At 48.5% G+C, this 27,941-nt stretch overlaps 2 protein-coding genes across 2 annotated transcripts; one reads left to right on the top strand and one right to left on the bottom strand.

Annotated features, from left to right (window-relative positions):
- Nucleotides 1–437: 437 nt before the first annotated feature.
- Nucleotides 438–2,887, top strand: LOC120682744 (gamma-soluble NSF attachment protein-like). The gene is made up of 7 exons (XM_039964744.1): nucleotides 438–524; nucleotides 612–770; nucleotides 846–983; nucleotides 1,385–1,463; nucleotides 1,692–1,771; nucleotides 1,929–2,058; nucleotides 2,565–2,887. The coding sequence occupies exons 1-7, from the start codon at nucleotides 514–516 to the stop codon at nucleotides 2,664–2,666; spliced, it is 699 nt and encodes a 232-aa protein (XP_039820678.1). The 5' UTR covers nucleotides 438–513; the 3' UTR covers nucleotides 2,667–2,887.
- Nucleotides 2,888–17,463: 14,576 nt separating this feature from the next.
- Nucleotides 17,464–18,898, bottom strand: LOC120680578. The gene is made up of 2 exons (XM_039962083.1): nucleotides 18,079–18,898; nucleotides 17,464–17,989 (listed from the first exon to the last, which is right to left on the bottom strand). Exons 1-2 carry the CDS (start codon nucleotides 18,154–18,156, stop codon nucleotides 17,654–17,656), a joined length of 414 nt encoding a protein of 137 aa, XP_039818017.1. The 5' UTR covers nucleotides 18,157–18,898; the 3' UTR covers nucleotides 17,464–17,653.
- Between the last annotated feature and the right edge of the window lie 9,043 nt (nucleotides 18,899–27,941).

The raw sequence follows: 27,941 nt of genomic DNA, 5'->3' as shown, positions 1-27,941 counted from the left end.
CAGTTCAGCTGATAGTCAATGTGGTTGCTCCCATTGTAAACTTCTCATCGGCTTGCTTGAAAGGTACTTTATGGAAATTTATTTCTCTTTTACAAAATAAAAATAGAATTTTATGCTGCAATGCAATCTATTATCTTATTATTTGGCCAACAAACGGAGCCTCTACATTCGCTCTCAAGGCCTAGAAATTCCCACATTAATCGGAGAAAATAAAAGAAATTAAAATTACCCACCACTGCCATTATGATAAAAATTGGCCCAAAATACCCCTGTGTTTGACTAAATATAGCCCACCACGCCATTATAAAGAAATTAATCCAACCACTATCATTATGATAAAAATTGACCAAAAATACCACTGTGTCTGACTAAATATAGCCCACCATGCCATTATAAAGAAACTAATCCAATATGTAATATAGTAATGAGACTCTAAAAGCGGTTGCATATAGGTTCAGAAAGGACAATGAGAAAGCAAGAGATGCATTTGAGAAGGCCTCGAAAGGACAAGAAATGATCTCCTCGTATCCTTTGGAAATATGTCTGCAGTTTTCTTTCTTTTATTCACATCATTGGACAATCACCTAGTGTGCCCTTAACTAGTTTTATAGACCATGGGATGCCTCTAAGCATATGGAATCTGCTGCTGCTTTAGCGAAGGAGCTTGGACGCTGGAATGAAGTATCTGATTTCTATCGTAGAGCTTCAGAATTATGCCGCGAATGTGGAAGGGCCCAACCTGCATCGGATGCTCTAGCAAAGGGTGCCAGGTAAATTTAAATAATAGTCTTATAATTATGAACAACATGGAAGCTTATGTGCTGAACATAATGTTATGAAATCAGTGCCTTGGAGGAGAAATCTCCTGAAGAAGCTATTAAAATGTATGATGAGGCTTGCACAATTCTAGAAGACGATGGGAAGGAACAGATGGCTTTTGACTTGTATCGTGCTGCTGCAGAGTTGTACATTAAGATGGAGAAGTAAGACCACCTTGATGCCTGATTATTGTAATTTCACACTGTTTGCTATATCTATATGGCATCTCAATCATGATTTCCTTTGGAATTTGACTTCATTCTTCTTGCATGTGAAGTGAGCTTTTTAGTAGACAAAGAAAGACAAGCAGAAAATGTTTTGAACCTACATTAAAGGATTGACACCATGAATTGTATTATAAATTTATCACCTAGGAATTTTAGTAAGATACTTGAGTTTGATATTTACTATCCCACATAATGAAGGTAGGGTGTAGCTGCTTACACACTTTCTCAAACCAACTCAGTAAATATAACTGGTAGAATTGCATTCGCATAATTTTTAGCATTGCAAGTAATCTTTAACATAATCATCTTACATTTATCCATCTTTGGTCCTGTGACAGGTATTCAGATGCCGCTGCTTTCTTTCTAAGACTCGGTTCTGCTGCCGATAAGTGCAATGCCATGAACAGCCAATGCAAGGTAATCTTGTTTTCTTTTTAAACTATAATGTCCGTAGTCTGTACTTAATTATCCAGAGACTGCATGCTTATTATTGAACTGTGAATATTGAAAAATAGGACATGATATTTATATCATGCAAGTTTGTCTGTGATCACATCTTTAACACAAAACTTGCTAATTCGTGTATGGAGTATGATATCTTGAACATATAATTTGTCTGATTCAAAAGTTGTTTCTTGTATTCAGGCTTATCTGAGTGCGATCATCATCTACCTTTACGCGCATGATTTTCAGCAAGCTCAGAAATGCTACAATGACTGCTCAGAGTAAGCTTTGTACATTTGTTGCAGTTACTATCACTGGCGAAATTTCGTATAATAATATTTGTGCCATACTGCCATCTGCCATGTTTGGTTTTTCCATCAAATCGTGAAGTGTAAGAGAAATGTTTACATTATTTTTCCTTTTTCTTCCATATTGCAGGGTTCAAGCCTTCCTCAATAGCGATCAGAACCGATGTGCAACGAAACTGTTATCCGCTTATGAGGAAGGTGATGCTGAAGAAATCAAACGTATTGGTCAATCGAGTGCCTTCAATCACCTTGACCATGTCGTAATTGTTTTCATTATTCTCTATAAAAGACCATGCATCCCTGTATTGTACCGGCAATTCTATGGTGTTTAAATGGTTATACCAGAAGTTGTCCTCATCTGTTGCATGTCTGTAAAATGGTGAACAAGGACAAGGATACAAGGAAATTACTGTTAGTACGAGCAGGCACAAAACGCAAATGGTGTATCTTGCATTCCTGGTGTTCACTGATTCAGCAGTGATATGCATGGTGCCTCTACCGTTCATAGAGTTTTTTTTTTGAACAAAAGGCAGGAGCTTCTGCCGCTTAATTAAGACGATAGAAAAAATATTTACAAGAAAACAACTAACTGTATCCCGTTTAGCACTTGTCTTACCAAGTGATCATCGACTACTTGATATTCTAGAGTCTGGAACATTTTGCATTCTATCTGATGTAATATTTCCTTCCGTCATTATTTATTTTTACTAGTACTTGTCTTTGTTCAGGATCCATGGTGACATTTGGTTTCTGTACATCAATGTAGGTGATTAGGCTCGCAAGGAAGCTACCAACAGGTGATCTGCAGGCCATTAAGAAAGCAGCTGATGATGGCGAGGACTCCTTGGACGAGGATGACCTAACTTAAAACGAACTTCCAAGGTCAAAATGCGGAGATCAAACAGGCGAAGGGACACTCAAAGTATGCCATCAATGAGCAGGAACAGTCGTAAAAAGAAGTAATGTGAATTACATACTAAAAACTTGTGGGCGGCATCTGTATCATGAAATTTGTCACGCTTAGTTCTGCTACATATCTACATATCTATTGGTTCGGTGGTATTGAGACTATTGGTATATGTTTATGTTGCCTGTGCTGTATGATTTTTTTGCAAATCCAGTCTGATGTACATGCTGTGCAAGCACAAACGGAATACACAACTCTGACAATTTGCTCAAAAAAAAAACTCTGACAATTTGCCAGCTACATTATATATTCCGTTAACGCGGACGATGGATGCTCTGTACCTGCAAGCAGAGTGACTTATCCGTCCCAATTTCTCGCCCCGCCTCCCTCTCATACTCGTCCTTTCGATTTCTCCGTCCACACATCATAATAGAACCTGAACTTTTGTAGAATGCTGACGAGGACCATTCTCTACCTCCACGAATTTCCTTGAAATTTTTACGAGTCCATGCCCCTGGCAAGTGGGGTCCAATCGGACTTAACGACCACCCAGGGCAGAAACCTATCCTTATTAATTTCCCCCCTATGCGAAAATTTGTGCCATGCTACGGTAATGGATGGTGAGTACTCGTGATTTTTATTGGAATTTTAGTGCGTGTCTTGCACCGTCAAATTTGGAGAGGAATCGGGATCAAGGGGTGGACGGTACCTCTTTCCTCCCTGCGCTGATCAGGCCCACCACAGGCCAGAACAGGGAGTGCCAAGCACTGGTGCGCCGTGCCCCTCCGCCGGTCTTCTAGCTTCCTGGTCTGGACCGTGCAGCGCGGCCGCGGGATCGACGTCGATTGCACCTGACGCTACTGAAGGTAAGCACCACGTCCATGGCGCGTGACCTCAACTCGGAGCGTGCCCTTCCCGTGGCGTCCAGATGTCGCGGGCGCCCTCGATGGCACGAACACACCACAAGGAGCCCACAAGAGGCACCATTCTTACTACCATCACATCTCGGGCTCAAGACATCAGATGCTCCACGAGCGGCCTGTCGGCGCCGCCATGGACACCGGCAACGTCCGGCACGCTACCGCCGCCTGCCTCATCCGGCGCCAGGGGCGGCGAGGTTGCTAGACTCTCTACATACAACCCCGAACGCGCACCCTACCCCGAACGGCGAGGTTGCTGCGAGTCTTGGCGTTCCGTCTCCTCCTGCTCTGCGGTGACCGCTCGGCCCGTCGTCGTTCTGCCGGCACCTTCTGCCTAATCATTCGGCTCAATGGTCAGCTTAGACAGATCTTCCCACCACCAGCCCCCATGTCGCTCAAGCCTCGGCGCCCCCGCCGGAGCCGTCCTCCGCCAGCCCGGTATGACGGCGACATGAACCAGTGCGCCGGCCTTCTTTTTGCTGGTAAGCGCGGCACGGGGCCATGGGCCGCCCATGGCGGAGGCGCCATCGACGATCGCCGGCCAATGCGAGCTCCACAACTGGGCACAGCGCGAAGCACCGAGCTAAGCAACAGGGGTGGGCCCTAGAGGTTGCGAGACAAGGACAAACGGCAGCGCCAGGAAGACGCCGTTTCCCGGACGGTGATTGGTTGGGGAATGGGGACGGAGGGTGGACGGTATTTCAAATACCGTCCACCCCTGGTCTCGAATCTTTCTGAATTTCCGGATCCAAATCACGACTGAAAATTCTGAAAAAATTCATACGGACTGAGGAAGAAATTTCGAAACAACCCACCAAATTTCAGCGTCATCCTTGACCTGTGGAGGGAGAAATTAAATGAGAAAAATCTGGAGGTGGGGTGGACGGTATTTGAAATACCGTCCACCCCGTGTCCTTGTATGTCAGTTCATTAGCATCCAAACCGAGATTCAAGACACCTGAAAAAATTCATGGAGGCTGGGAATTCAATGGAGAATCACCGCACCGGGTTTCAGACCCAGAAATCGATCCCATAGCAGGCGAACAATTATAAAACCATGGCGGTGTTTCTTCTGTTTCAGCCTTTCTTCGCCATACCTTTTTCTCACTTGCTCTGAATCCTGAATGCTGCTTGCTGCAAGCTTAAGGTAAGGTCCACGTTCTTGTTGCTTTCCTGCCTGAACAGATGGTATAGTTAAGTTATTAAGGTTGACTAGGACATATCGCTAATATCAAGAATAATCCTTAAATGGTTGAATTGCCAAGCTTGTTAGAAATACAGTTACCACTACCACATGCTTCTGTTTTCGTTTCCTTTCAGCTGAGTAGCTGACCATCTGCAAATCAGTATCAAGAGTACAGAGCAGGAACTGTCCATGGACTGACTAGCCTCTGGCCTCTGCAGCTGCATGCAGAGTGGTAGATGCAGTACCAATTTCACTGCTGATGTTCTAATTGGCACAAATAATAAATGGAGGTGCAAATCTTCAGGTTGAAAGTTCTTCTGCAGATAATGTCCAGAAAATTTGGGGAACGCTTGTTTCGCCTTTAGCTTTTGCTATACCTGTTCGTTTGGGGAACGCAGTCTCCTGTTCTGTGCATACTTGAGGAATCAGAATTGGTTTCACTAACCATTCTGAAGAAGCCCATTTCATTCTGAAATGAGTAAAATTTGGCCTTTGGATGGCTCACCCGTGAGCGGTGCTGATGCGTTTCTGGCTACTTAATATATAGATATACACGATTCGTCAATTCTTCTGCATCCTGCCGTCAGCTTGCCATGGCGCATCATGAAAGGAAGCAGCCAGAACAAAACAAACACACATCTATTGAGGTGCGCGGGCATCCTATCAACAAAATGCCCTCGAACGAGATTCAATCCCGATACCCATGAATTTTCACCAGATTTCTACGCGCCCGTAGGTCTGCTAAATGGGCGCGAATTGGATTCTTAGGGTGGACGGTATTTGAACTACCGTCCACCCTAGGTCACGATTTCTCATTTTTGGTTCTCGCTCTATGCATCCTACGAGGGTCTGAAATTTTGTGTCATGCTTCGGTGATGGATTCTGAGTGCTCATGATTTTTATTGAAATTTTAGTGTGTGTCTGGCACCCTCAAATTTGGGGAAGAATCGGGATCAAGGGGTGGACGGTATTTCAAATACCGTCCACCCCTCTTTCCTCGTTGCACTGACCAGACCCACCATTGGCCAGCACAGCCGCATGGGAGTGCCAAGCACTGGCGCGCCGTGCCCCTCCGCGGCTCTACCCGCCGCCAGCTTCAGGTGGTCATCGTAGCTTTCTCATGGCGCATGCTCGTGCTGGGGGCGGCACGCGTCAGCCGGGATCGGTCGCCGGTCCACAGGCTTCCTGTTCCCTGGTACTGTAGGTCCGTGCCGCGCGGCCGCGGGCGGCGTATGCGCAGTTCATCAATCTGCTCCGTCCTGCGCAACCGTCGGCCGATGATCGACGTCGATTGCGCCTGACGCTACTGAAGCACCATTTCAGCTGCACCACGAGCAGCTGTCGACGCCGCCATGGACACCGGCAACATCTGGCACGCCACCTGCCTGCCTCATCCGGCCGGCGCCAGCGGCGGCGAGGTTGCTGGACTCTCTACATACAACCCCGAACGCACCCCGTACGCCGCCATGAGCCACCATTGATGCAAGTCTCGGCGTGCCGTCTCCTCCCGCTCTGTGGTGACCGGTCGGGCAGTCATCGTTCCACCAGCGCTTGCTGCCTAATAATCATTCGGCTCAGTGGTCAGCTTAAACAGATCTTCTCTCCTCCCCCCCCCCCCTCGTCACTCAAGCCTCGGCGCCCTTGTCGGAGCCATCCTCCGCCCGCGCCCGGTGTGACGGTGACATGAACCAGGGCGCCGGCCACCTCTTTCCTGGTGCGCGTGGCATGGGGCCACGGGCCGCCCATGCTGGAGGCGCCATCAACGATCACCGGCACGTCGATTCGCCGGCCAATGCGAGCTCCACATCTGGGCACGGCGCGAAGCACCAAGGTGGTAAAAGGCAACACGGACGGGCCCCGGAGGCAGCGAGACAAGGAGAAATGGTAGCGCGGGGAAGACGCCGTCCACGGGCGGTGATGGACTGGGGACGGGGGGTGGACGGTATTTCAAATACCGTCCACCCCCGGTCTCCAATCTCCCTCCATTTGCGGATCCAAATCGCAACAAAAAATTCTGAAAATATTATCACGGACTGAGGAGGAAATTTCGAAACAACCTACAAAATTTCAGTCTCATCCTCGATCTGTGGAGGGAGAAATTAAATCGAGAAAATCTGGAGGCGGGGTGGACAGTATTTCAAATACCGTCCACCCCCGTGTCCTTGTATTTCAGTTGATTAGCAACCAAACCGAGATCTAAAAAATCTGAGAAAATTCATAGAGGCCAGTGATTCGTTGGAAAATCACCGCACCAGGTTTCAGATCCAGGCTCGATCCCATAGCAGAGAAACAATTACAAAACCATGGTGTTCATTCCTTCTGTTTCAGTCTTTCTCTGCTGTACCTTTTTCTGAACCTCGCAGGTGCAAGCTCCTGTTCCTCATTCAGTCTATTCACCTCGCCGTCATCACCGAGCTAGATCACACGCAGAGTAGATCACCTCCATGGTCTCGAGGTGACTGGTGCTAGCACAAATGATGCACCTGCACTTCATAAAGTTAATATTGGGCTTGAAATGGGTGGATGTTATCATTCTTGATGACAACTTCTCCACTACAGTCAATGTTGCTGAATTGGTTCGATCAGTGTACAGCAATATTCAAAGTTTGTGCAGTTCAGCTGATAGTCAATGTGGTTGCTCCCATTGTAAACTTCTCATCGGCTTGCTTGAAAGGTACTTTATGGAAATTTATTTCTCTTTTACAAAATAAAAATAGAATTTTATGCTGCAATGCAATCTATTATCTTATTATTTGGCCAACAAACGGAGCCTCCACATTCGCTCTCAAGGCCTAGAAATTCCCACATTAATCGGAGAAAATAAAAGAAATTAAAATTACCCACCACTGCCATTATGATAAAAATTGGCCCCAAATACCCCTGTGTTTGACTAAATATAGCCCACCACGCCATTATAAAGAAATTAATCCAACCACTATCATTATGATAAAAATTGACCCAAAATACCACTGTGTCTGACTAAATATAGCCCACCATGCCATTATAAAGAAACTAATCCAATATGTAATATAGTAATGAGACTCTAAAATCTAGCATTGGTTAAGCTAGGAGATTCTTAAAAATTTCTATCATAATTTTTAATTCATTCTTTCTACAGGCATAAATATTAATAAAAAATCCGGACAAGCTTAAAAAAAATATTTGCACACTGGAAAAAGTAGAAAAGTTGTAGCCTCACAGTTTACTGAGAAATACTGTCATTTTAGTTGAATAATTATAATATTATTTTTAACATACAATCGAAACATGTACACGCAAAGTTAATATGTGTTTATTTACTAATATTTCAGTCAAAAGTCATGTTGAAACTAATAAATGGCCCTGAAAAAAACAGAAACAACCTTATGTGCATTGTGTTTGACGAGATTTTGTGCAAATCTTCAAACATGATCATATGAGTTATATACATTAATATGGGTCATGTCATGTGTTTCAAACCAATAAGAGAAGAAAAGCAAGCAGAAGAGAGAAAACAAGTTCATCTAGTTGCATGGACTTGTACGTGGTGAATATCGGCCATGCAACTAGTACATGCATGCACGTCTCTATGGAGCTGCCAGTGTATACGTATCTAGATGCAATACGTGACGTGTTGATATACGGCCGGCCCGCGAGACGGCCAGTATATCCAAGAAGGTTCTAGAAACATGGGAAGATTCTAGAGGCCCTTGGCATGGGAAGTCAGCCAGAACGCAACCACCTCGGCGAATATGTATTGATCCAAGTATTCCCGGAGCTAAATGGATTAGGAGGCCTTAGCTTGGGCCCATATCTCAGAGAGCGTCGTGTATGTTTATCTGGTCACCGAGATAGAGATTGACTAGCAAGCAAATAGGGATATTCTGTTCAAATTGACTACGGCGCAGCCCTCTTCTGCCCTAGCAGGTGCCTATAAAAGGCCATCACCCCTCCGTCCCCTGGGGGGCTCCCTTTTTTTTTCGATCGGAGCAGCCGGCGGGCAGGGGCTGAAAGAGCCAGGGGCGAGGCGCCCCCAGCCCATCTCCATCCTGGCAACTTTCAGGGTGAGATTCTTATTGTTGTTTAGGTGATCTCCCTTTTTCACCTGGGCCGGAGCACGGACGAGCCAGGAGAGACGTGCTCATCCTCTCCGCATCCATCGTCGTCCAAGCCGCCACCGGTGCCCGAGACGAAGTTCTCACGGAGGAGCGGGAGTCCGACCATTAGGACCCCATCGATCTGCTCATCGTCGACGGCTCGGCAGCTGAGTGGAGCAGCGCCGCCTTGCCGCTTGTCATCCACGTCTACCTCGGCTCGGTGAACACGTAGATGAGATTGTCGTGGATCAAATCCATCTACTTTATCGATCACGAATCCATCTACAAGAGGACGCAAGAAGAGTAGAGTCAGGGGGAGAGCTGAAGAGATCACGCCTGCACCTTCATGTGCTGATCATCCTCGTCCAAGTCCGCACCACCATGCCGGCGGCAGCCCTCGTCCTCGTCATCATCGAGGCTCGCTGTCCGAGCCGCGTCTATCAAGGTGCCGCCCTCGTCCTCGTCATCATCGAGGCTCGCTGTCCGAGCCGCGTCTATCAAGGAGCCCATGCCCGAGCAGACGGCGTCTCCAACACCATCACCACGGCCAGGCTAATATATGCATGGAGAATATTATGCATGGAGAAGCCAGGAGACGTCTTCATCCTTGACGTCCATACTCGTCCATACTCGCTCTGGCCGTCTGGCAGTCTTCACCTCCGGCACCGTCGAGATGGGGAACAAGGCAGCGGCGTGGCGCCTCCTGCTCGTCATCGACGTCCACCGCCTCGCCTTGGCCCGGCCGCTGGCGGAACAGCAGCACCCCTCATGGCAACCTCGCTTGCGCCTCCGTCTTCCTCGTCGAGCCCACGGGTCTGCACCACGCCGGCGACGACCTCGCCATCGTCTTCATCGTCGTCTGCCCACGGGTCTGCACCACGCCGGCGACGACCTCGCCATCGTCTTCATCTTAGTCTGCACCACGCCGGCGACGACCTCGCCATTGTCTTCGTCTTCCTTGTCGTCTGCACCAAGCCGTCCGCCGGTTGGAGTTCATGATCAACGAATACGACTGCCGCACGGCCATCTCCATCACGCACACGACGCCGGCGAGCGAGCCCGCGGCTTGCGGCGGAGTTCCGGCCTCGGCTTCACGGTGCCACGCAACTGACGTCGTCGCCGTCGAGCACCTCGGCGTCGACCCCATGGCTCCTATCCTTCTCGCTGGTAACTCAAGTTGAGATCGAACTATCTTATTTGTTTTGTTCTTGTTTCTTTGCATGCTTTCTTTCAGCACGCATGCTTGGAGGAGTTCTGCACGTCATGGGCATCTCGTGGTCGCCATGTAGGAGATGGTCGCCCCTTGCGGTGAGCAGCCCGCCACGTCGCCGGCCGCCGGGATCGTCGCCGCATCGCCGCCGCGGCTCGATGTCGTCCAGCTCGCCGTTGTGCAGTTCGCCGTCGGAGCTTGTCCATGAACAGCCCGCCACGTCGCCGGCCGCCGGGATCATCACCCTCGCCGCCGTCCCACTCGCCGCCATGCAGCCGGTCATTTGCAGCCGGTCATTGGAGTTCGTTGTCTCTGAACAGCCCATGCCACCGAGATGCATCTGTTCAAGAATGCCACTGGCCTTGCAGCACGTCAACCCAAGATCCAGTTTCTGTACAAGTTTAGAAATCACAAGAGATGCAAGTGCACACGCTAGCGAGCTAGTTAGTCATAGTGCCATGCACGATTACGTGCACCACAAAAGAAGCAAGCTAAAAGGAACAAGGTGCATCCACGTAAAGATGACCTTCGACTACTTCTGCAGACAGGACTTTCCCCCCGGAACCACTTCGACCACGACAGGCTGCCGCGACATCGACTCAGGGCCAGCTCAGACCATGCACCGACTACTCACCTCTACTACGACTACAACGCCGTTCGAGACTGACAAGGCCGGACGACACGGGCGGGTGCCGCTGATGTTTCAGCTGCACTACACCGGCTCATGGACACCGACGAGGCCATGGACGACGCCAACGCCCACGTCTACACTACCACCATCATCATGCATGAAGAACGTGAAGCGAAGACTGAAGATGACGACCACAACAGCTTAATCGGAGGTACTCTGGCAAGCTAGACTTGCAGAGGTAATTAACCGGGAGCTTTTCGAGGCTCCGGGAACCAGAAGACCACATCGCCCAAGTCAGATCTGCTCAACGGCGGCAGTCTATGGAGCGCGCACTTGTATAAGGGAAATCTGTATTTGCATTTTTAAAATATGAATAAAACTTGTGTTTCCTGTCTTTTGTTTCTTTTGTGTATTTCTATATACACTGGCACGCCCGCATCTTTATTTTCCACGCAGAGAAAATCTTGTGTGATTTTTTCTATTCAAACACATTGTTTATCTCACTGTCTTAGTCAAATCAGAAGCAGCATATTTGAATTGATTAAATGAGTACTTAAGGCTAAGAGAGGAACAAAATAGGTGCACTAAGTCCATATTCCATTGGAAACCATAAGGGGGATGAACAAAAATAAGAAAAAAGGAAAATAAAAATGAGAAAAAGAAAAGGCCATAAGCCAGCGCGGATACAGAGTGGACGACACGGAGGAATGGAGTGTGGAGGAATTACTATTGGATTAGGGGCAACAACAAAGAAATGAATGGTTGGGGGTGAATAGGATTCACACGCTCTATCGATTCTACGAATTAAGCTGGGAATGAGAAAGTAAACCTCTCCTTTTTGTCTCTCCCCTTGAGCAATCAAGATAACAGTAAACAAGAAGCAGCAGACCAGCAGGTGAGTACCAAAAAGACGCCAAGAAGTTGCCGCAAATTATTGACTTAGAATCCAAATTAAATAAATAAAAATATTACGCTACAATATTAATTGTAACACATAAATCTAAAAAAATGCTCAAAAAAATTCTTATGTAAAAAATAATACTACCTCCAAATGAATAATAATGTGTTTGCCATTGACGCGATCCTCAAAACACTACTTTGAGTACTATTAAAAAATTTACACTTTAGTGAAACTAAATATTTTTTAATCAATGTATACAACAACAAACTTAGAACTATCTCAAAATGGTATCCAATTCAAACCTAGAAGGAGTATGAAAATAAAATAAAATTATTAATCCTCAAAATAGCTTTAATAGATCTTGATTTTTGTCAACAAAAAAATTACTTTATAATAGCTGATTAAAAAAGTGTATCCTTAAATATACATACACCTAGCCGCACAAATAACAAATATAAATAATTAAATAATTTAAAATATAACATTAGAGATGGTAACATCTAGCCGCGCAAATGTGTGGGTGGCCTTCCTAGTTCCATCTATGACAGGAAACTGGAACGGTCCCTTTATATCTGCCCAATATTTTTTTTCTCAAATACTCATTGCATTAAGAAGAAGAATTTGAAAGTTTGGATTACAAACACAATGCGCCACACGGATTGTGGGTGCTCCCTATACTACTGCTAGCTGATTACACAACAGGCAGAATGAGAATGGAAGGCAGGGAGGAGCTAGAGCTATTTATTACTAGCTGTACAGACAACCAAGCTTCTTCGCACCAGCTAAGACCCACTGCTCACCGAAATGCCTGATGGTCTGAACCAGTTGTGGCACAGGAGCAGCAGCGTTACGGAACACTCTAGCGTTCCTCTCCTTCCACAGCTCCCACGCGATCAGTGAGAACAAGGTGTCGAAACCCTTTCTTTTGGTCGGAGGCAGGAAGGATCGAAGCCGCGCCCACCAATCTTGCAGCGACTCCATAGCTGTGGTGTAATGTCCTGAAAGGGCAGAGGAGCAAGGAACACCCACCAGACCTGCAAGGAGTATGAGCATCTGAAAATAATGTGGTCTGACGACTCATTCTCCTGGTCACAGTGGCGGTAAATAGGATCAGCAGTCAGCCCATGTCGAAGGCGTCGATCAGAAGTCCAATGTCGATGCTTGACAGCAAGCCAAAGGAAAAACTTGACCTGTAGGGGTGCCCACCAAGTCTTCCAGATGCGATCTGCACCGTTGAGCTGAGTTGCTCCATTGTGCAATGTAAGATATGCAGAGCTGGCAGTATAACCACCACTTGCAGTCCACTTCCAAGATAGCTCGTCGTCGCTGTCAGGGGCCAAAGGAAAATCTGCAAGTCGATCCCACAAGAGTACTGCTCCATCGCTTGGATCGACAGAGGTCCAGTGATATCTCTTGTCCAACGCATTTCTGACAGAGCTTGAGCCACTAATGTTCAGGATCATCCAAACTTGTGTTCTATACTAATGTTGCAAATCTATGAACTTCGTGGCTTCTGCCCTTTGATGAAGGGAATGCTCCTCTCACTGCTGTGCGATTGCTCTGGGTCAACATGATCATTGAAACACTAGGCGCACTGGCATTGGCCACAGAAGCTCCAAACAATAACCTGATGAAGAGAACTGCTGGAAGGAAAGGAAACTTCATCAGCAACGCCGTGTGGAGGAACATCATGGGACAGGCCATCTACCAGTTCCTTGTGATTTGGTATCACGTATCAGCAGGCTGAAGGGACATGGCTCCTTGGAATCGAGGGATCAACTCATGGTAGATTGCCGCGGCCACCTGGGCGCCGCCTCGCCACACTGCCCTCACAAGCTGCTGCTGGGCTTTCCTGACGATGACCTCTTGCTTGATTAGTTACTTCTCTCTCCTATCTTAATGCGTCAGAGTTGTAGTAGAATCCATTGCATGTTATATTGTTCATCAGTAGCTCTGAAAAACGAATAAGCTTGTTCGGTTCATTTGCCTGTGCGGTAGCATTCAGTGACTGAACTTGCAAGTTGCCAGCAATTCAGCAATCAGAATCCGCAACACATTGAAAGACTCATCTGGCGCGCGGGAATCACCATGGTGGCCCCCAAAATACGACAGCGCGCGAGGTTCAGGGCCAACGAAAGCCACGCGAGTCTGGTCGGTGGACTGGCCGGCGGCGAAGCGCCCGTGCCATGGCGGACGGCAGCCGCCGCGTCCTTCCCGCCCGGGCATGTGAAGCGGCAGAGCGCATCCTCTACGTAGGGGGGGGGGGACGGTATTTCAAATACCGTCCACCCCTGATCTCGAATCTTCCTGCATTTCCGGATCCAAATCGAGACGAAAAAATGCAAACGGATTGAGGAGAGAGTTTCTAAACAACCTACCAAATTTCAATATCATCCTCGATCTGTGGAGGGAGAAATTAAATCGAGAAAATCTGGAGGTGGGGTGGACGGTATTTCAAATACCGTCCACCCTAGGTCGCGATTTCTCATTTTTGGTTCTCGCTCTATGAATCATATCAGGGTCTGAAATTTTGTGTCATGCTTCGGCGATGGATTGTGAGTGCTCATGATTTTTATTGGAATTTTAGTGCTTGTATGGCACCATCAAATTTGGGGAGGAATCAGGATCAAGGGGTGGACGGTATTTGAAATACCGTCCACCCCCTCGTAGTGATGATCAGACCGGCCACATGCCAGAACCGGGAGTGGCGCGCCGTGCGCCCTCCTGACGCTACTGATGAAGCATCAAGCGCTGCGTCCATGGCACGTGAGCTCAACTCGGAGCGGGCCCTCCCTGTGGCGTCGAGATGTCGCGGGCGCCCTCCTCGATGGCACGCGCACACCACAAGCCCACAAGAGAAACCATTCCTACTAACATCACATCTCGGGCTCAAGAACACGGATGCGCCACGAGCGGCCGCCAGCACCGCCATGGACACCGGCAACGTCTGTTGCGTCACCGCGTGCCTCATCCGGCGCCAACGCCAGGGACAGTGAGGTTGCTGGATGACGGACCGAAAGGGCGACCAGACGGGGTGAATGGGAGCCGATTGAAAATTCTCGCAATCGAAAGCTCGGCGTAAAACCCCAAGTTCGCACTCAACCCTCAAGTCCTAGGTGAAGTGTAGAGTAGCTATAGATGAGCTACACTAACACAAAACAGCCCTAAGAACAAACGAGAAGTAACACGGAAGCATACGCGAAGAAACAGCGCAAGGAACAGCACGGTATAACTCACCGGTTGATCCGACGCACAGATTAATACAGTGTCGGTTCAGCCGATAAGCAGAGCCGGCAGCAGAGAAAAAGTGAGCACCGGTTGATCCGACGGATGTGTTTGAACAGCGTCGGTTCAACCGGTGTTACACACCGGATGATCCGGCAAAATCAAACACCAACGCCGGTGCAATTGTCCAGACGAATCACAAAATTAAAATTCAACGCACCGGTTAAACCGACGAAATCAAAGCCCTTGCGTCGGTTCAATTGTCCAGAGAACCAGCAGACCAAGTCGCATTAAGCACCGGTTGAACCAACGCTCAACAATTTCAAAACGTCGGTGCAACGAGTCAAACGCCAAAACCCTAAAACAGAACGGCCTACTCACCGGTTGAACCGACGCAACATGACCACGAGCGTCGGTTTAACCGGTGATAGGTAAAAACTCTGTTCGAGTCCAGAAACGATTTTCCAGTCCGCGCCTCGCTCAAAAATTCGATGATCGAAGGATCAAATCAAGTCCAAATCTCACCAAAATCCGTAGTCACGATCACAAAGGACTTGTGAATATGTCTACGGAAGGAATCGATGAATCACTCCATGGTTTGGGAGGAATCGAAGAAATTCCGACCAAGATTGGAGTTTTCTCAAAAAAGCAACAACTTCGATTCGGGGGGACTCGTGATTCCGGAGGGTATAGCACTAGGCTAGATGGTTTTGAATCACTACAAAGAGTCACGAAATCATCAAGAATCAAGCCATTAACTCATGCTCATGAATCGACAAAAGAAAATCGAAATTCAATCAACCGAGGCACAAGATGAACAAGAACGTGATGAGTTCAAAACCCCGGAGGGCACAAGGAGTGAGGGGTCTCCTTTCCCGAACAATCTCAGTACAAAATCCTCAAGAATCCATGACTAAAAACCCTAGTCCTAGAGAGGAGAGGGACAGGGAAGAGAGGGGCGCCAGGCTCAGGGAGTGGCGGCTCTGTTCTTGCGCAAGGGAAAAGCAAAAAGAGCGAGAGCTGAAGAGGGAGAGGGGGTGAGGGGTATTTAACCCCAACAATTCTCAACCCAAAAGACTAAACTACCCCTAGAGCTGAAAATAAACTAAAAGGCCCGTAGGGGCAAAACCGGAAAAGATACATGGACTCATCCGACGGTCGAGATTCTTTCTTCGAATCAAAGTCTTCTCCGCGATGCCGCCGTGTGGATGAAGATCCGGTCCGCGGTTTTGGAGGGTCCGCGAAACCCGGTTAGGTGGCCGGTTTTGAGAACACCGCCAAAGCTCCACGCGCGGGAAGATTCCCGCCTCCACGTCGTAGCCCTAGACGCCGTTCCCGCCTCGGCCTCCTGACGGCCCTAGACGCCGCCCGACGCCCGTCACCTCCTCGCCCGCAGCGAGGCACTAGACGCCGTCGACGCCCGTCACCTCCGTCTGTCCCGAGACCGACGCCCGTGCGCATTCCCGTACACACATGTCTACACGCATGACACGAGCAACTGAAGATGGAGAAAGGGCCCATGATGAAGGGCGCGCGTGGTCACGGCGACTTGTTGTCGGTCTTGCGAGCCGGGGGGAGCCCAGGGACGCCGGGCACGGGCGGGAGCTGCACCCCTGGGCCGAGCACGGGCGGCAGCCCCGTGGCCTTCTCCTCGGCGCCGCCCGACGCCGCGCCGCTCCCTTTCAGCTCCCTGCCGTCGCAGGGGCCCAGCAGCAGCAGGAGAGCAGCAGCCTTGGCCATCTTTGCCGTAGAGTTTGTTGTGGATGTGCACGGCGACCGACAGCGACTGTGTGAGACTTGCATGAGCCTGCGAGTGGCGTCGCCCTTTTACACCCGAGAAGCAGGGGAGGCCCGGGGACGCGTGGAGCGCCGGGACGGGGCGCGGGTGCCCTCGTGTCAGGCGCTGGCGGCGTGGCGCCAAGGCGGCGGGCGGTGCCCGCGGATAGCTTCGGGCGCCTCACGGGCGGGGGAGTTGGGCATGGCTGGGCGCCGCGGCATGTGCGTGCAGTTCTGCACGACTGCGGGCGCATGGGAATGACGGTTTCGTTCGGCCGTGGCGACGTGCGTGGCTGCGTCTGGTGCATCCGCCCCCCCGGGGAGTCCGGCCAGCCGGGACCCAGCAGCACGTCACGTGTCAGCGCGCCCGGCCGCGCGCCTCCCACCGGTCTGCGCGTTCACGATCGTGACGCAGAATGAGGCAACGGCATGGTGTGCCATGGTGGGGTTCCGCCCGTCGCGAGCAGGCTCGTCGCACAAGTGCGGGCTTGCTCCCGCGAATACGCCCGGCAAGTTTGTAACTAGCACATTTACGTGCGCGCGCTCAACTGAGATGATGCTGTTCCCTTTTGAACTAAGACAAAACGATGCTGTGTCAGTGCTTACTGCCTAGAACTTTAAGACGCCAAGCACATATTTTGCACAAGCTTTGCACCGTGCAAACTGAGATCTATGGAATTTTAAATGTAATACGATAAATATTGATCGCTGGCGGAGGGATGATCCACTACGAGGCTCCTCTGAAGCAGAGCGCCGAAGATGTCAAGAATGGAGCTCGGGAACGCCGAAGATGTCCAGAAAGGCAAAAAAAAAAAAAAAAAAATGCAAGCATGTACCGAAGGCAGCTTTGTCCCGAGTAAAGAGGAAGAGCGAAATCAACAATAAACATTTACAAAATTTGGGAGGGGATCACTCCAATTACATGGCTTATCGGGGTCCCGAACTAAACCTGAGTAGTACGAGCTACTAGTTCATGAGCACACCCACACACACTCCGGCCTAAAGGCCCTCCACAGCTTGGACTCAAACTCTGACAGCTCTCGTACCTGCTCCTTTTCCTTCAGTCATCACACGTTGGGATTTGCAGGGTGGATGAATGTCGTGGACGCGTGCAAGATGCTTGTTCAGGTTCCCATTGCCAAAATTGGGAGGACACTTCAGAGCCTTGTCGCACTCGTGGCAAATCCCATATAGCAAGGAAGGAGCCGCTGCTGACCCGGCCTCACCTTTGAAGAACACTCTTGTCATGTGCTGCCAAATATACGACTCCCCGCTGCTGTGAGCACAAGTTTTGGAGCACTTCGACGGTGGTGCCGTCTCTTTGTCCTCTTCGTACACTCTTCGAACCGCAATATCCCCCTGCGAGCAAGCCAAGCAAATCAGATCAGGCATGGTTTGCATGTAATAGCTGTGTAATTTTCTTGTGGTTAGTGGGGGTGTGTCCTTACCAGGAGCCAGACATCACCCGCCGGCTCGAGCGCAACGTATTCGTCGGCGAGCCAGTGCGTCCTCTTATTGCCCTTCATGTATTCCAGCGTCCTCTTCAGGCCTACAATATTTCTCGAGGCCGACGCATCACGGATGGCTTTGGCTTCTTTTTCCTTCCAGTAGCCTGCCTTCTTATCGCCGTCGTCCAGCTTTGGCTCGAATTTGGTGATGTAGCGCTGTTGGGATGTTGGGGGTTTTTGCGGATGCACCAAGCGGTGGAGGAGCTTGAGGTCGCCGAAATAAAAGCGGTTCTCTCGGAGCTCGCGCAGAAAGGCTACCTCCTCCAGGAAGTTTATGGAGAATTTTTTTTGAATAAAAGGTCTATGGAGAATTCGGACGTTGGGATCTCCTCCTCTGCGGTGCGAGAGGTGGAAGGACCCGGATTTCCGACCTCGTACGTGCCTGTGTCCGGCTGGATGAAGCCTTCGGCAGATTTGAGATGCAGGTAATCCGGTCCGGTAGCGGATGACGACGAAGCAACGTGTCCCACGGGGAGCTCGAGCGGGCCGCGGCTGCCGTCGCCCTCCAGTGAGCCGGTCTCGGGCACTGCACCAACCATGTCAGTGGAAATGTCGGTACAGCAGCGCGCGTGGGCGAGGGATTGGTCGCCCTCCATTTGGACATGAGATCCATGTCCCGGAGGCAACTCATTTCCCACAGCCACATGGGGCGCGCCCGCCGAGGGAAGGAATCTGTCACCCCCGACCTCGCGTGAGCCAGACGCGGGCTGACCAATTTCAGCCCCCGCTGCCGCGTCGGCGGCAAACCTCTCCATCGAAAATCCCAGTGGCGGAAAGCTGAGCGCTCGATTCAATCAAGCCGGTGCCTCCACAGGTTGTTCACACCTCCGTGAAAAAAGGATCTGATCGTCCAACTCCAAATCTCTTGCCTCTTGGAGAATTCTGCCGCCGAACATCAACCATGATCTGCCATCGAAACCAACGGCCGAGCCGGACACTGTCGCCATGATTGCATCCACTTTCACCATCACCTGTGGCTGCTGCCTGCTGAGATTGCAGTTCATTCTATTTCACCATCGAGGTCATCATCGGCTCCTGGCACTGACTTCGCCATCAAAGGTGCCTGAAGCTATAGAACCTCAAGCTTGCTGGTTTCCCTGCAAACGAGAGACACATCGCACAGCTTGGCGCCAGGCCATGTCTGCAGGCCTTGAGGCTTCCTTCTAGTCCACGTCAAAGGAGCGGCTTTGAAGATCCTGCTGAATTGGCTCCGTCGCAGCACCAGCTTGATCGAATTGAGCGCTCGGCTTTTGGGGTGTGGCTCCGCCGCAGGACAGCAGCCGGCTCGCAACGGCGCACAACTCCCGCGATGGACCTGCTCGCCATTGATTTGATGGACAGGTGGCAGAATCCTGGGCGGTGCCGCAACAACAGCGACCGCCGCACAGCTTCGTGAGGCACTAACCAGCGGTTTTAAAATTATTAAACCCTTTTCCTTTTTTGGGAGACAAATCTATTGCGCGTGTTTAAATTTGAACGGACAACCCTATTGTCACTGATGGAAAAACTGTGGTATTCCATGATTTGTTCAACTACCAGTAATCTCTGTATTCAAAATTGAAATCAGATAACTATGAACATGTTCAAATATATGCACACATAAAAAGTAAATTAAACACAGTGATGGTTTGTAGGCAGCGCTCCAGTTAGCAGTCAATTTCGGACACCATTTCAATCCACCCTGTGACGGAACCGCCAAATTAAAACTCTAATTAAGCGTAATGGCCGTCATTTGAACACATCGGACGCATTAGCTTAATAGCTTAATTTGGCGATCCTTTCTCAACCCACGATCCGATCGAAACAACACCGGAAGTCCCACACGAAGGCGGGCGCAGATGGTACAAACACGACACAATACTTTAAAATACATTCACAACAAGATTCTGGAACGTTTAATTTTACAAACCGAGATCAAATATCCATATACTATACATAAGTTGCATAATTTACAAAAACTTTACAATAGTTATGACTGAAGTTCGAATATAAAAGATCCCACTACTACTCTAGCTTCCATCAGTTTTGAACTTCCAAGACCGGTCAGACCGGTTCTCCCATCCGGTCGGACCGGTCGGCACTGCCTGCCGACACCACCGGTCAGACCGGTCCCACGGACCAGTCAGACCGGTCTGCGCAAAACAGAGAGTCCGCACACTCAGCCCTCAAGTGTACAACCCGACGGACTCCCAGCCTAGGGGTCTCGCTCCACGACCTCCCACCCCTCTGCATCCCGGCGGATGAACTTTACACAGCAGGGGCAGAAGTCCACGTCCGGGTGTCCTTTAATAATAATTGTGGCAACAAACCCTGAGTATTCTAATACTCAGCAAGGCTTACCCGACCAGTGGGTATAACTTAGCCCACATATCTAGACATGCAAGGCTTTCTGGCCGGTGATTATTTTGCATAAAAAGCTTCTAAAACGAGTCCTTATTTTTCCACTTTTACCTCCAAATTCTATATACTATCATTCTCAACTAGTATTTGCCCCTGCTAAGAAATCATAACAGACATGGAGTAATAATTCATGGTAGTCATTTCCAATCATCACTTAAGTTCCATAAGACATTACTACGATGCGGTGCTGCGATCAAGGTGCTCATAACCGAGAGCGACTGACGGCGAATCGATCCGATTTAACCTTGCAAGGTGGACCTAACCAACACGGCACACAAAAGCCCCGTCGGACCCCACGCACCAATATTTCCCCTCCCCGCCTCGAACTACAAGAACCAGCCCCACGACATATGGTCAGCCGAGCTCAATGTGAGACCACCAAAAGTAAACATATGCATCCCCAATTCTCCGCGACTACTCGACTCGCCCCAGGAGTTGGGTGCGGGTTCCTGTACTTTCGAAGCAAAGCAGTACTCGGCTTACCGGTTTCGACTACCTCCTACTCCCGTTATGCGGTTAGTACTATTCAAACTCAATCACAGGGCCAGACAACGAACGGTCCTTAACCGACACAGACGGGGCTAACATCTCCCCGCTCGATCTCCAAATTCTTTTTCTTTCTTACCTAATTCAACATTCCATATATTCAAATTAACTAAATGCCCTATATCTCGCGAGTGACCCGAAATCACTCGACTTCTACCGAGTTCTACTAAGCATAGCATTTCTATCGTCTTCTACATACTAGTACAACTCGAGGAAACCTAGGGATCATGCAACTAGGGTTCCAAATAATTTCTAAACCTAATGCACAAGTAATAGCAACATAAATATAGGTGTCATAGTTTGAAATAAAAAGATGTGCACCGGGGCTTGCCTTGCGTCTGCTGCTCAGAACTGGGGTGAACTTGGCCTTGGGCCGGGGCCTCACGCCTCTCCTCTTGCTGGGCCTGCTCTAGCGGCTCCGGTGGCTCCGCAACCACCTCGTAGACCACCTCCTCCGCCGCGCCTGCTACACGTATGCATATGCATATGACATGAGAGATGCATGCGTGATTTCATAAAAATTACAAGTAACCAATAGCCAAATTAAATTCTAACTATTTACACCAACAACCACCTATTTAACCCTCTCAGCCACTGCCCTACCGGTCAGACCGGTACCCCATACCGGTCAGACCGGTCCCATTTAACTTAACCACGACACCGGTCAGATCGGTCCCTCCGACCGGTCAGACCGGTCCAACCCAGACCACAAACTAGAATCTAAGTCGCGGCTAAACTAGCCCTCAAATTTCAAATCCCTTCTAGGCCCTAATTCAGAGATGCATACAAGTGATCTTGACCCAAGGAAATCGACTAAAACCTCCTAAAAAGGTCGATTCACCCAACCCTAGGTGAATCACTTTGAATGATTTATCTAGCCCACCAAATCTAAACCCCTTCCAGGCTTTAGTTCCTGGGTTCAATTAGAGGTGTTTGACCAAAGAGATTCACTTATAATCACCTAGAAAAGGAGATCGGACCAACCCTAGCTTGTTTACCTTGAAAGGGGCCTCTCCTCCACGAGAACTGGAGATTCCACGTCACCCCGGGGAGGAGCACATAGAGAGGATGATCCTTGACTCCGATTTGAAGCTCCCCAAGCCTTGGAATGGATTTGGGGTGATGGATTTGGGAGTGAGGGTTTGGGGGAACTGGAGCTCGGAAGAGGGAGGGAGCTGACGTGGTGAGGAGTGAACTGAGTTGGTGAGAGTGAGAGAGAGTGTGATTTCAATATTGTGGGCCCAAAACGGTTGACCCAGATCCGACCGGTCAGATCGGTTGTCCCGACCGGTCAGACCAGTCTGGCCCAGCTAACTAGAACAAACTTCGGTTTAGTGATTTGTCGCGTGATTTTTGGAACTAATGACCGTGATTAATTTAATTACAGGTGATTAACACATGTGGCGTTACACACCCGATTTAACATATATGCTAAATTAAAGTTTTTATACCATTTAGTTTTTTTTGGTATCAAATAACCGGTTAATTTTGGACACCATTTTGCGTTATCATATCAAGGTACCACAATACATCACTGGTCTTTCACATAACAGACCCTATCAAAAATTAATAATTTCACGACGCAACCCCCAGCTTCCAGGGACACCTCGACGTCGTCGTCGCACCCGACGGATGGCCCCCACCCTTGGGTAATTGGTGACCCATGCGACGTTGGGTAAGCCGCAACCCGCCTGGGCCACTGATAGATTGACCCCACGCCTCTGGTACCTGGTGACCCAGCCGTCGCCGGGTAAGGCGCAACCCGCTGGCCGCTGACCGGTTGGCCCCACGCCTTCGGGTAATTCGTGACCCAAACCGTACTTCTTTCAAAGCCGCTCAATGTATAAATGCGTTCGCCCTCTCCCTGCCGCCGAGGCCCAACAAACCTGCTTCTCTCACACACGCACCCAAGTCAAACTACTAGTCGTGCTAGGTACATCAATCAATGGTGTTCCCGGCTCGCCTGGTAGCCATCATCGACGAAGCCGGCCAAGATGTGACCGCGGCGGCGTTTTCCTCGGCTCGTCAGGCCTCGCGCTCGCCATTTTCAAGGCGCGCGTCTTTTTTATTTTTGTTTTTTTCATAAAAAATTTTTACAGAAATATATTTTTGGTTTTAGGTTTTACAGTTTTATACCCCTACCGCCCGGCAGGGGGGCGGCAGGGGGCCTACCGCCCGGCAGGGAGGCGGTAGGGACCTATATGTAAATAAAAAAAAATTATTTTGCGCAGAGATCCTTGGAGGGAGCCTGCCGCCCCCCTGCCGCCCGGCAGGCGGGCGGCAGGCTCCCTCCTCAAATATAAAACTCCGCCCCTTCCCTACGCGCTCTCATTTTCTGCCCTCATGTTCGTGGATTTCCTCTTGTTGGTATTGTTGAGTTTATCATGTATGGATGTATAAGGTATTTTCGGGAGCGATACGCATCAGCCGCTCCCTTACTTAATGATCCAGGAGTGCATTTTTGCAGAAGGGTCAATGAGTACATGGAGAAAAAATTGAAAAGGCTCGATTTCACTCAGTCATATCGATGAGCACAAAGGAGCAAAGATTTGAGGTATCATGCAGGGACAGGACCGGACAGGGTGTCTTCAGACAAAGGGCAATTCAAGAAGTTTTGATTACCATTGACGGGAGGGTGTTCTACCGATGTCAGAAGCCAAAGGTGCATCACTTACCATGCTCCCATGTCATCGCGGCTTGTTCTGTATCTGGGTTAGATGCTGCGTCCTATGTTTCTCAATATTTCACAAAAGAAGCCGCAACACAGACTTGGTGTCATGAGATATACGGCATCGGTATTCTAGGCCCATTCACTCAAAGAAAAATCCCCATCCAATGCTCATCCCTGATGCACCTACAAAGCGGGGCATAGGCCGACGGCAGACACGTCGGATCTGGAACGGAATGGACGAGTCCGAGGCTGGAAAGAAGAAAAAATGTTGCAACTTGTGTGGAGCGGACGATCACACTTACAAGAAGTGCCCACAGCTTTCAGTACCCACTGCTGCCGAGGCTGGACCTTCCGGAAATCCGATGGATGGATCGGCTCCACCTACAAGAATTCGCCGCATCTAGTTGTGCACGTAACAGCTTGCAATGTATTTGTGTGTACGAAACTAAGTATATTATGTATTTGTCTCGAATTTGGTTGTAACGAATGAAACCTTCAATGTAATATGTTATGTGGTATTTTGTTTAACGTTCTATTTATATTTCGTTCATTGTATCTTATGTGGTATTATATCATAAATATAATCATTACAATCAAACATAGCAAACATATAAGTATTGCAATTAAAGGTACATGCGTCCCGTCACAATTTACATCACAATCTAAAACTGATGTCCATCATAAGTTACAGATCATGTCATGAAATCATCTAAATCGTCATCCCAGTTGACAGATGGTGGTGTTGTAGGTGGTGCAGCATTACTTGACGAACCTCTCGACTTTTCTTTTCTCTCTTTTCTGGTTTTAGGTTCATGTACAGGGGGAGGAACATCAGGTGTTCGAGGAAATGATTTGGGGGGCATGAAGTCATCCATATCGTCATCCCAGTTAACACAACTAGGTGCTCGAGGTGGTGCTGCATGACTTGACGAACCTCCGGTCATCTGTTCTTGCGGAGGCCGAGAACTATCACCCGAAGATCTTTTACACCTCGTTCGTTTAGTTTGCGGCATAACTCCACCGAAGATACATACCAATTTACGGAAATTTGGTATCGATTTGTTAATCAACTCTGTGTCCTCGGGGTAATCCTAGCATATAATTATACAATAATTTTACTATTTCGTAAATATGGATTACAAATAATAGACGTGATTAGAACCGAATAAGAGTTATCTTAATGTGCATCTCATATACCTCTGGCCGCATCCATATCTTACAATTAGTTTGTAAGAATCCAATAACATAAGGATGATTCGCTAGTTCACATACCCTCATGTATATCTTCCGACGTTCTAGCAGGTGTTCCTTTAAATCTTGCATTGTAATACCTCGAAACAATGTCAAATCTTTAAACTCAACTAATTTGGACAACACCATCTCTATCGTACCATCCGCTAATGGATCCAACTTCTTACTGATTATAAGATGTGTCATGATCTCAAGAAATATACTAGATTTTTCTTCGGTCCATGAAAATCCAACAGCTTTGGAGGCAGCCATTGCCTTATGCTGCAATAACAATAAGGTACTGTCATTCTAAGTTTACTATTCTATATTTCACTATCCAAAAACTAAATCTATTCTAATCATAATTATTTTAGAAACAAGTCTATAATAGTTGATAAATATTGGTTACCTGCGGTTCGGATCCAAAATCCTGCAGGGCTTCGCCTGTTTTTTTACCTCCCTCACCCCTCCTCTCTCCCTCTCCCCTCTCTGGATCTCGTGGGCAGAAAATGAGGGCGCATAGGGAAGGGGCAGAGTTTTATATTTGAGGAGGGAGCCTGCCGCCCCCTGCCGGGCGGTAGGGGTATAGAACTGTAAAACCTAAAACCAAAAATATATTTCTGTAATTTTTTTTTTGAAAAATACAAAAATAAAAAAAACGCTCAAGGCGCCGCCGTCGGTATGGGGCTCCAGCCTGCGAGCGTTAAAGGTTTCATGGCCCACTGGGACGCCATCTGCAATTTGCCAAGCGTATGGAGAGGAATACCGAGCTAGATACAATGGAGAGGAAGAACAAAAGACTGTTGGATCACTTTTTTTCCAATATTTTTCCATTTATACAGATCTGAATGGATTTAGAGAGTCTGTTGCTCGTGCTCTCAACTGGTGTTTTGTTATGCTGAAAACAACAACATTTCGGTAACCGTACGGACTAAGTTTTATGGTGATGAAACTCTTCTCACATATCTAAAACTTCACACCTCCTCTCTCTCTCATGACCTTGCCAAGTCAACAAAAATGCTAAGATGGCATAGAATATAATTCCCATAAAACTCTTGATAAAAAACCCACTTACTGGCCTTACAACTAGCATGAACAACTACCAGATGTTCAAATAAGCATGTAAACATTTATAGTGATGCTCGTTGAAAGCATCTAGGCCCCTAATTCGAGTTTTGGTAATTAATGACAACAGTTTGTGGATTAACGATTTCAGTTGAGAAAATGAGTATAGGTTGATCCACGGATGAAAGAGATTTGATTGTGAACGTATGGAGTTTTGGAGATGATGAGCAAAGCTCGGGCTCAAGGCAAAGGTATAAAATAGGGCTTTTGTATTTTACCGGTTACAAGGCGTTTAGTGGATGAAAAGTGACCGGATTTGTTGGATAGATAGCCGTACTATCAAGAGGGGTTGTGTACTCATACTTGACGGGTCTTTAGTGCCATTTTGCTCAAAATGTCTAGTTGCATGCATGAGGGCTAACGGCGTTTTGAAAAGATTTGAAAAAGACTAAGTTTGAGAGCTGACTGAGTAACGGCGGACAGTCCGCACCAGAGGGACGGACAGTCCCCGCTCGTTCCAGAGAGCTTGCAGAGTCTCTGGTGGGCTCGCGGACGGTCCGGCCCAGGTGGGCGGACGGTCCACCACTGTTTTTCTAATGTGTACCAGAAAGGGTGTCTGTCTGGTGTGAGATTCAAAGTTGAACGGCGGACAGTCCGCCCATGGGGCGCGGACGGTCCGCCGGCTAATCTCAGGTTTGTACCAGACAGGATGTTTCTCTGGTTTGGGCTCAAAAGTTAAACTGCGGACGGTCCGCTGCTGAGGCGCGGACGGTCCGCAGGCTAATCTCAAAGTTGTTCCAGAGACGATGTTAGTCTCTGGTGGTGTGGAACTCTTAACTGCGGACGGTCCGCCAGGGCTTAACGGCTAGTTCTGACATGCATTTATTGCACTCTGACTCACTGGTTTATAACGGCGGACAGTCCGGTTTTTGAAACACGGACGGTCCGCGACTTCGCAGAAAAGAGTGTAACGGCTAGTTTTTTGAGGGGTGTCTATATATACCCAATGCCCGGCCATTGGGTGACTCTCTTGGCCATTTGGACAGCATTCTTGACACATTAGAGCTAAGGCATCCCTCTCACACACACACGTGCTTAGAGATTGCATTCTTGAGAGTGTGAGAGCTTCCTAGTGCATTGCATCAAGAGTTTGATCTTTGTGGCATTAGGGAAACTTCAAGCAAGCGTCATCAACTTGTTACTCTTGGGAGTTGCTGCTCCCTAGACGGCTTGGAGAAGAGGATTTCGTGGAGCACCTCCAAGGAGATTGTTGAGGAGCCCCGATTTCGGTTGTGAGAGGTTTTGTGCTCACCTCATCGGAGTGGTGAAGAGCAACTCTAGTTGAATCGAGGTGTGGAGTGGTTTCTTGATTCAAGCCGGCTCAAGATCAAGAGGTTCTTGATAGAGGAGCGGTTGATTCTTGGAATCCACCTCAACGTGGATTAGGGGTGACCGGCAAGTCATCGACACCACGGGATAAACTCTTGTGTCAAGCTTGGTTACTTCTCTTGCTCACTTTAATTGTTGTTTTACTTTGAGCAATTTACTTCACTAGAGCTTGATTTGTATCTTGTCACCCTTGGTTGCAAACCCATCTAGAGATAGTAGTAGCATAACATAGGGCTTTCCTTTGTTACTAATTAAATTTCTCTAGAATTATTGGTTTTAGTTTTAAACCGCCTATTCACCCCGCCTCTAGTCGGTGTTCTTGATCCTACAAGTGGTACCAGAGCTAAGTACTCCATTAATTGCGGATTTAACCATCTTGGAGTAGAACAATGACTAGTGATCATGGGATTCATGTTGGGAAGCCACCGTTCTTTGATGAGAACAATTATGATTATTGGAAGACTAGGATGTCGGCTCATCTCAAAGCCATGAGTAGAAAGCT

Source organism: Panicum virgatum, chromosome 7N (assembly GCF_016808335.1).
Source record: "Panicum virgatum strain AP13 chromosome 7N, P.virgatum_v5, whole genome shotgun sequence".
In the NCBI taxonomy this organism is placed as follows: Eukaryota; Viridiplantae; Streptophyta; class Magnoliopsida; order Poales; family Poaceae; genus Panicum; species Panicum virgatum.
This window is presented reverse-complemented; position numbering and strand designations above follow the sequence as displayed.

Excerpts from the sequence above, each read along its gene's own strand:
- LOC120682744 (XM_039964744.1), top strand. Across the intron at positions 984-1,384 it reads TTGTACATTAAGATGGAGAA|GTATTCAGATGCCGCTGCTT; the intron begins GTAAGACCACCT and ends GTCCTGTGACAG. Across the intron at positions 1,464-1,691 it reads CCATGAACAGCCAATGCAAG|GCTTATCTGAGTGCGATCAT; the intron begins GTAATCTTGTTT and ends TCTTGTATTCAG.
- LOC120680578 (XM_039962083.1), bottom strand. The coding sequence starts at position 18,156 with ATGAAGGGCAATAAGAGGACGCACTGGCTCGCCGACGAATACGTTGCG. Across the intron at positions 17,990-18,078 it reads CGGGTGATGTCTGGCTCCTG|GGGGATATTGCGGTTCGAAG; the intron begins GTAAGGACACAC and ends GCTTGCTCGCAG.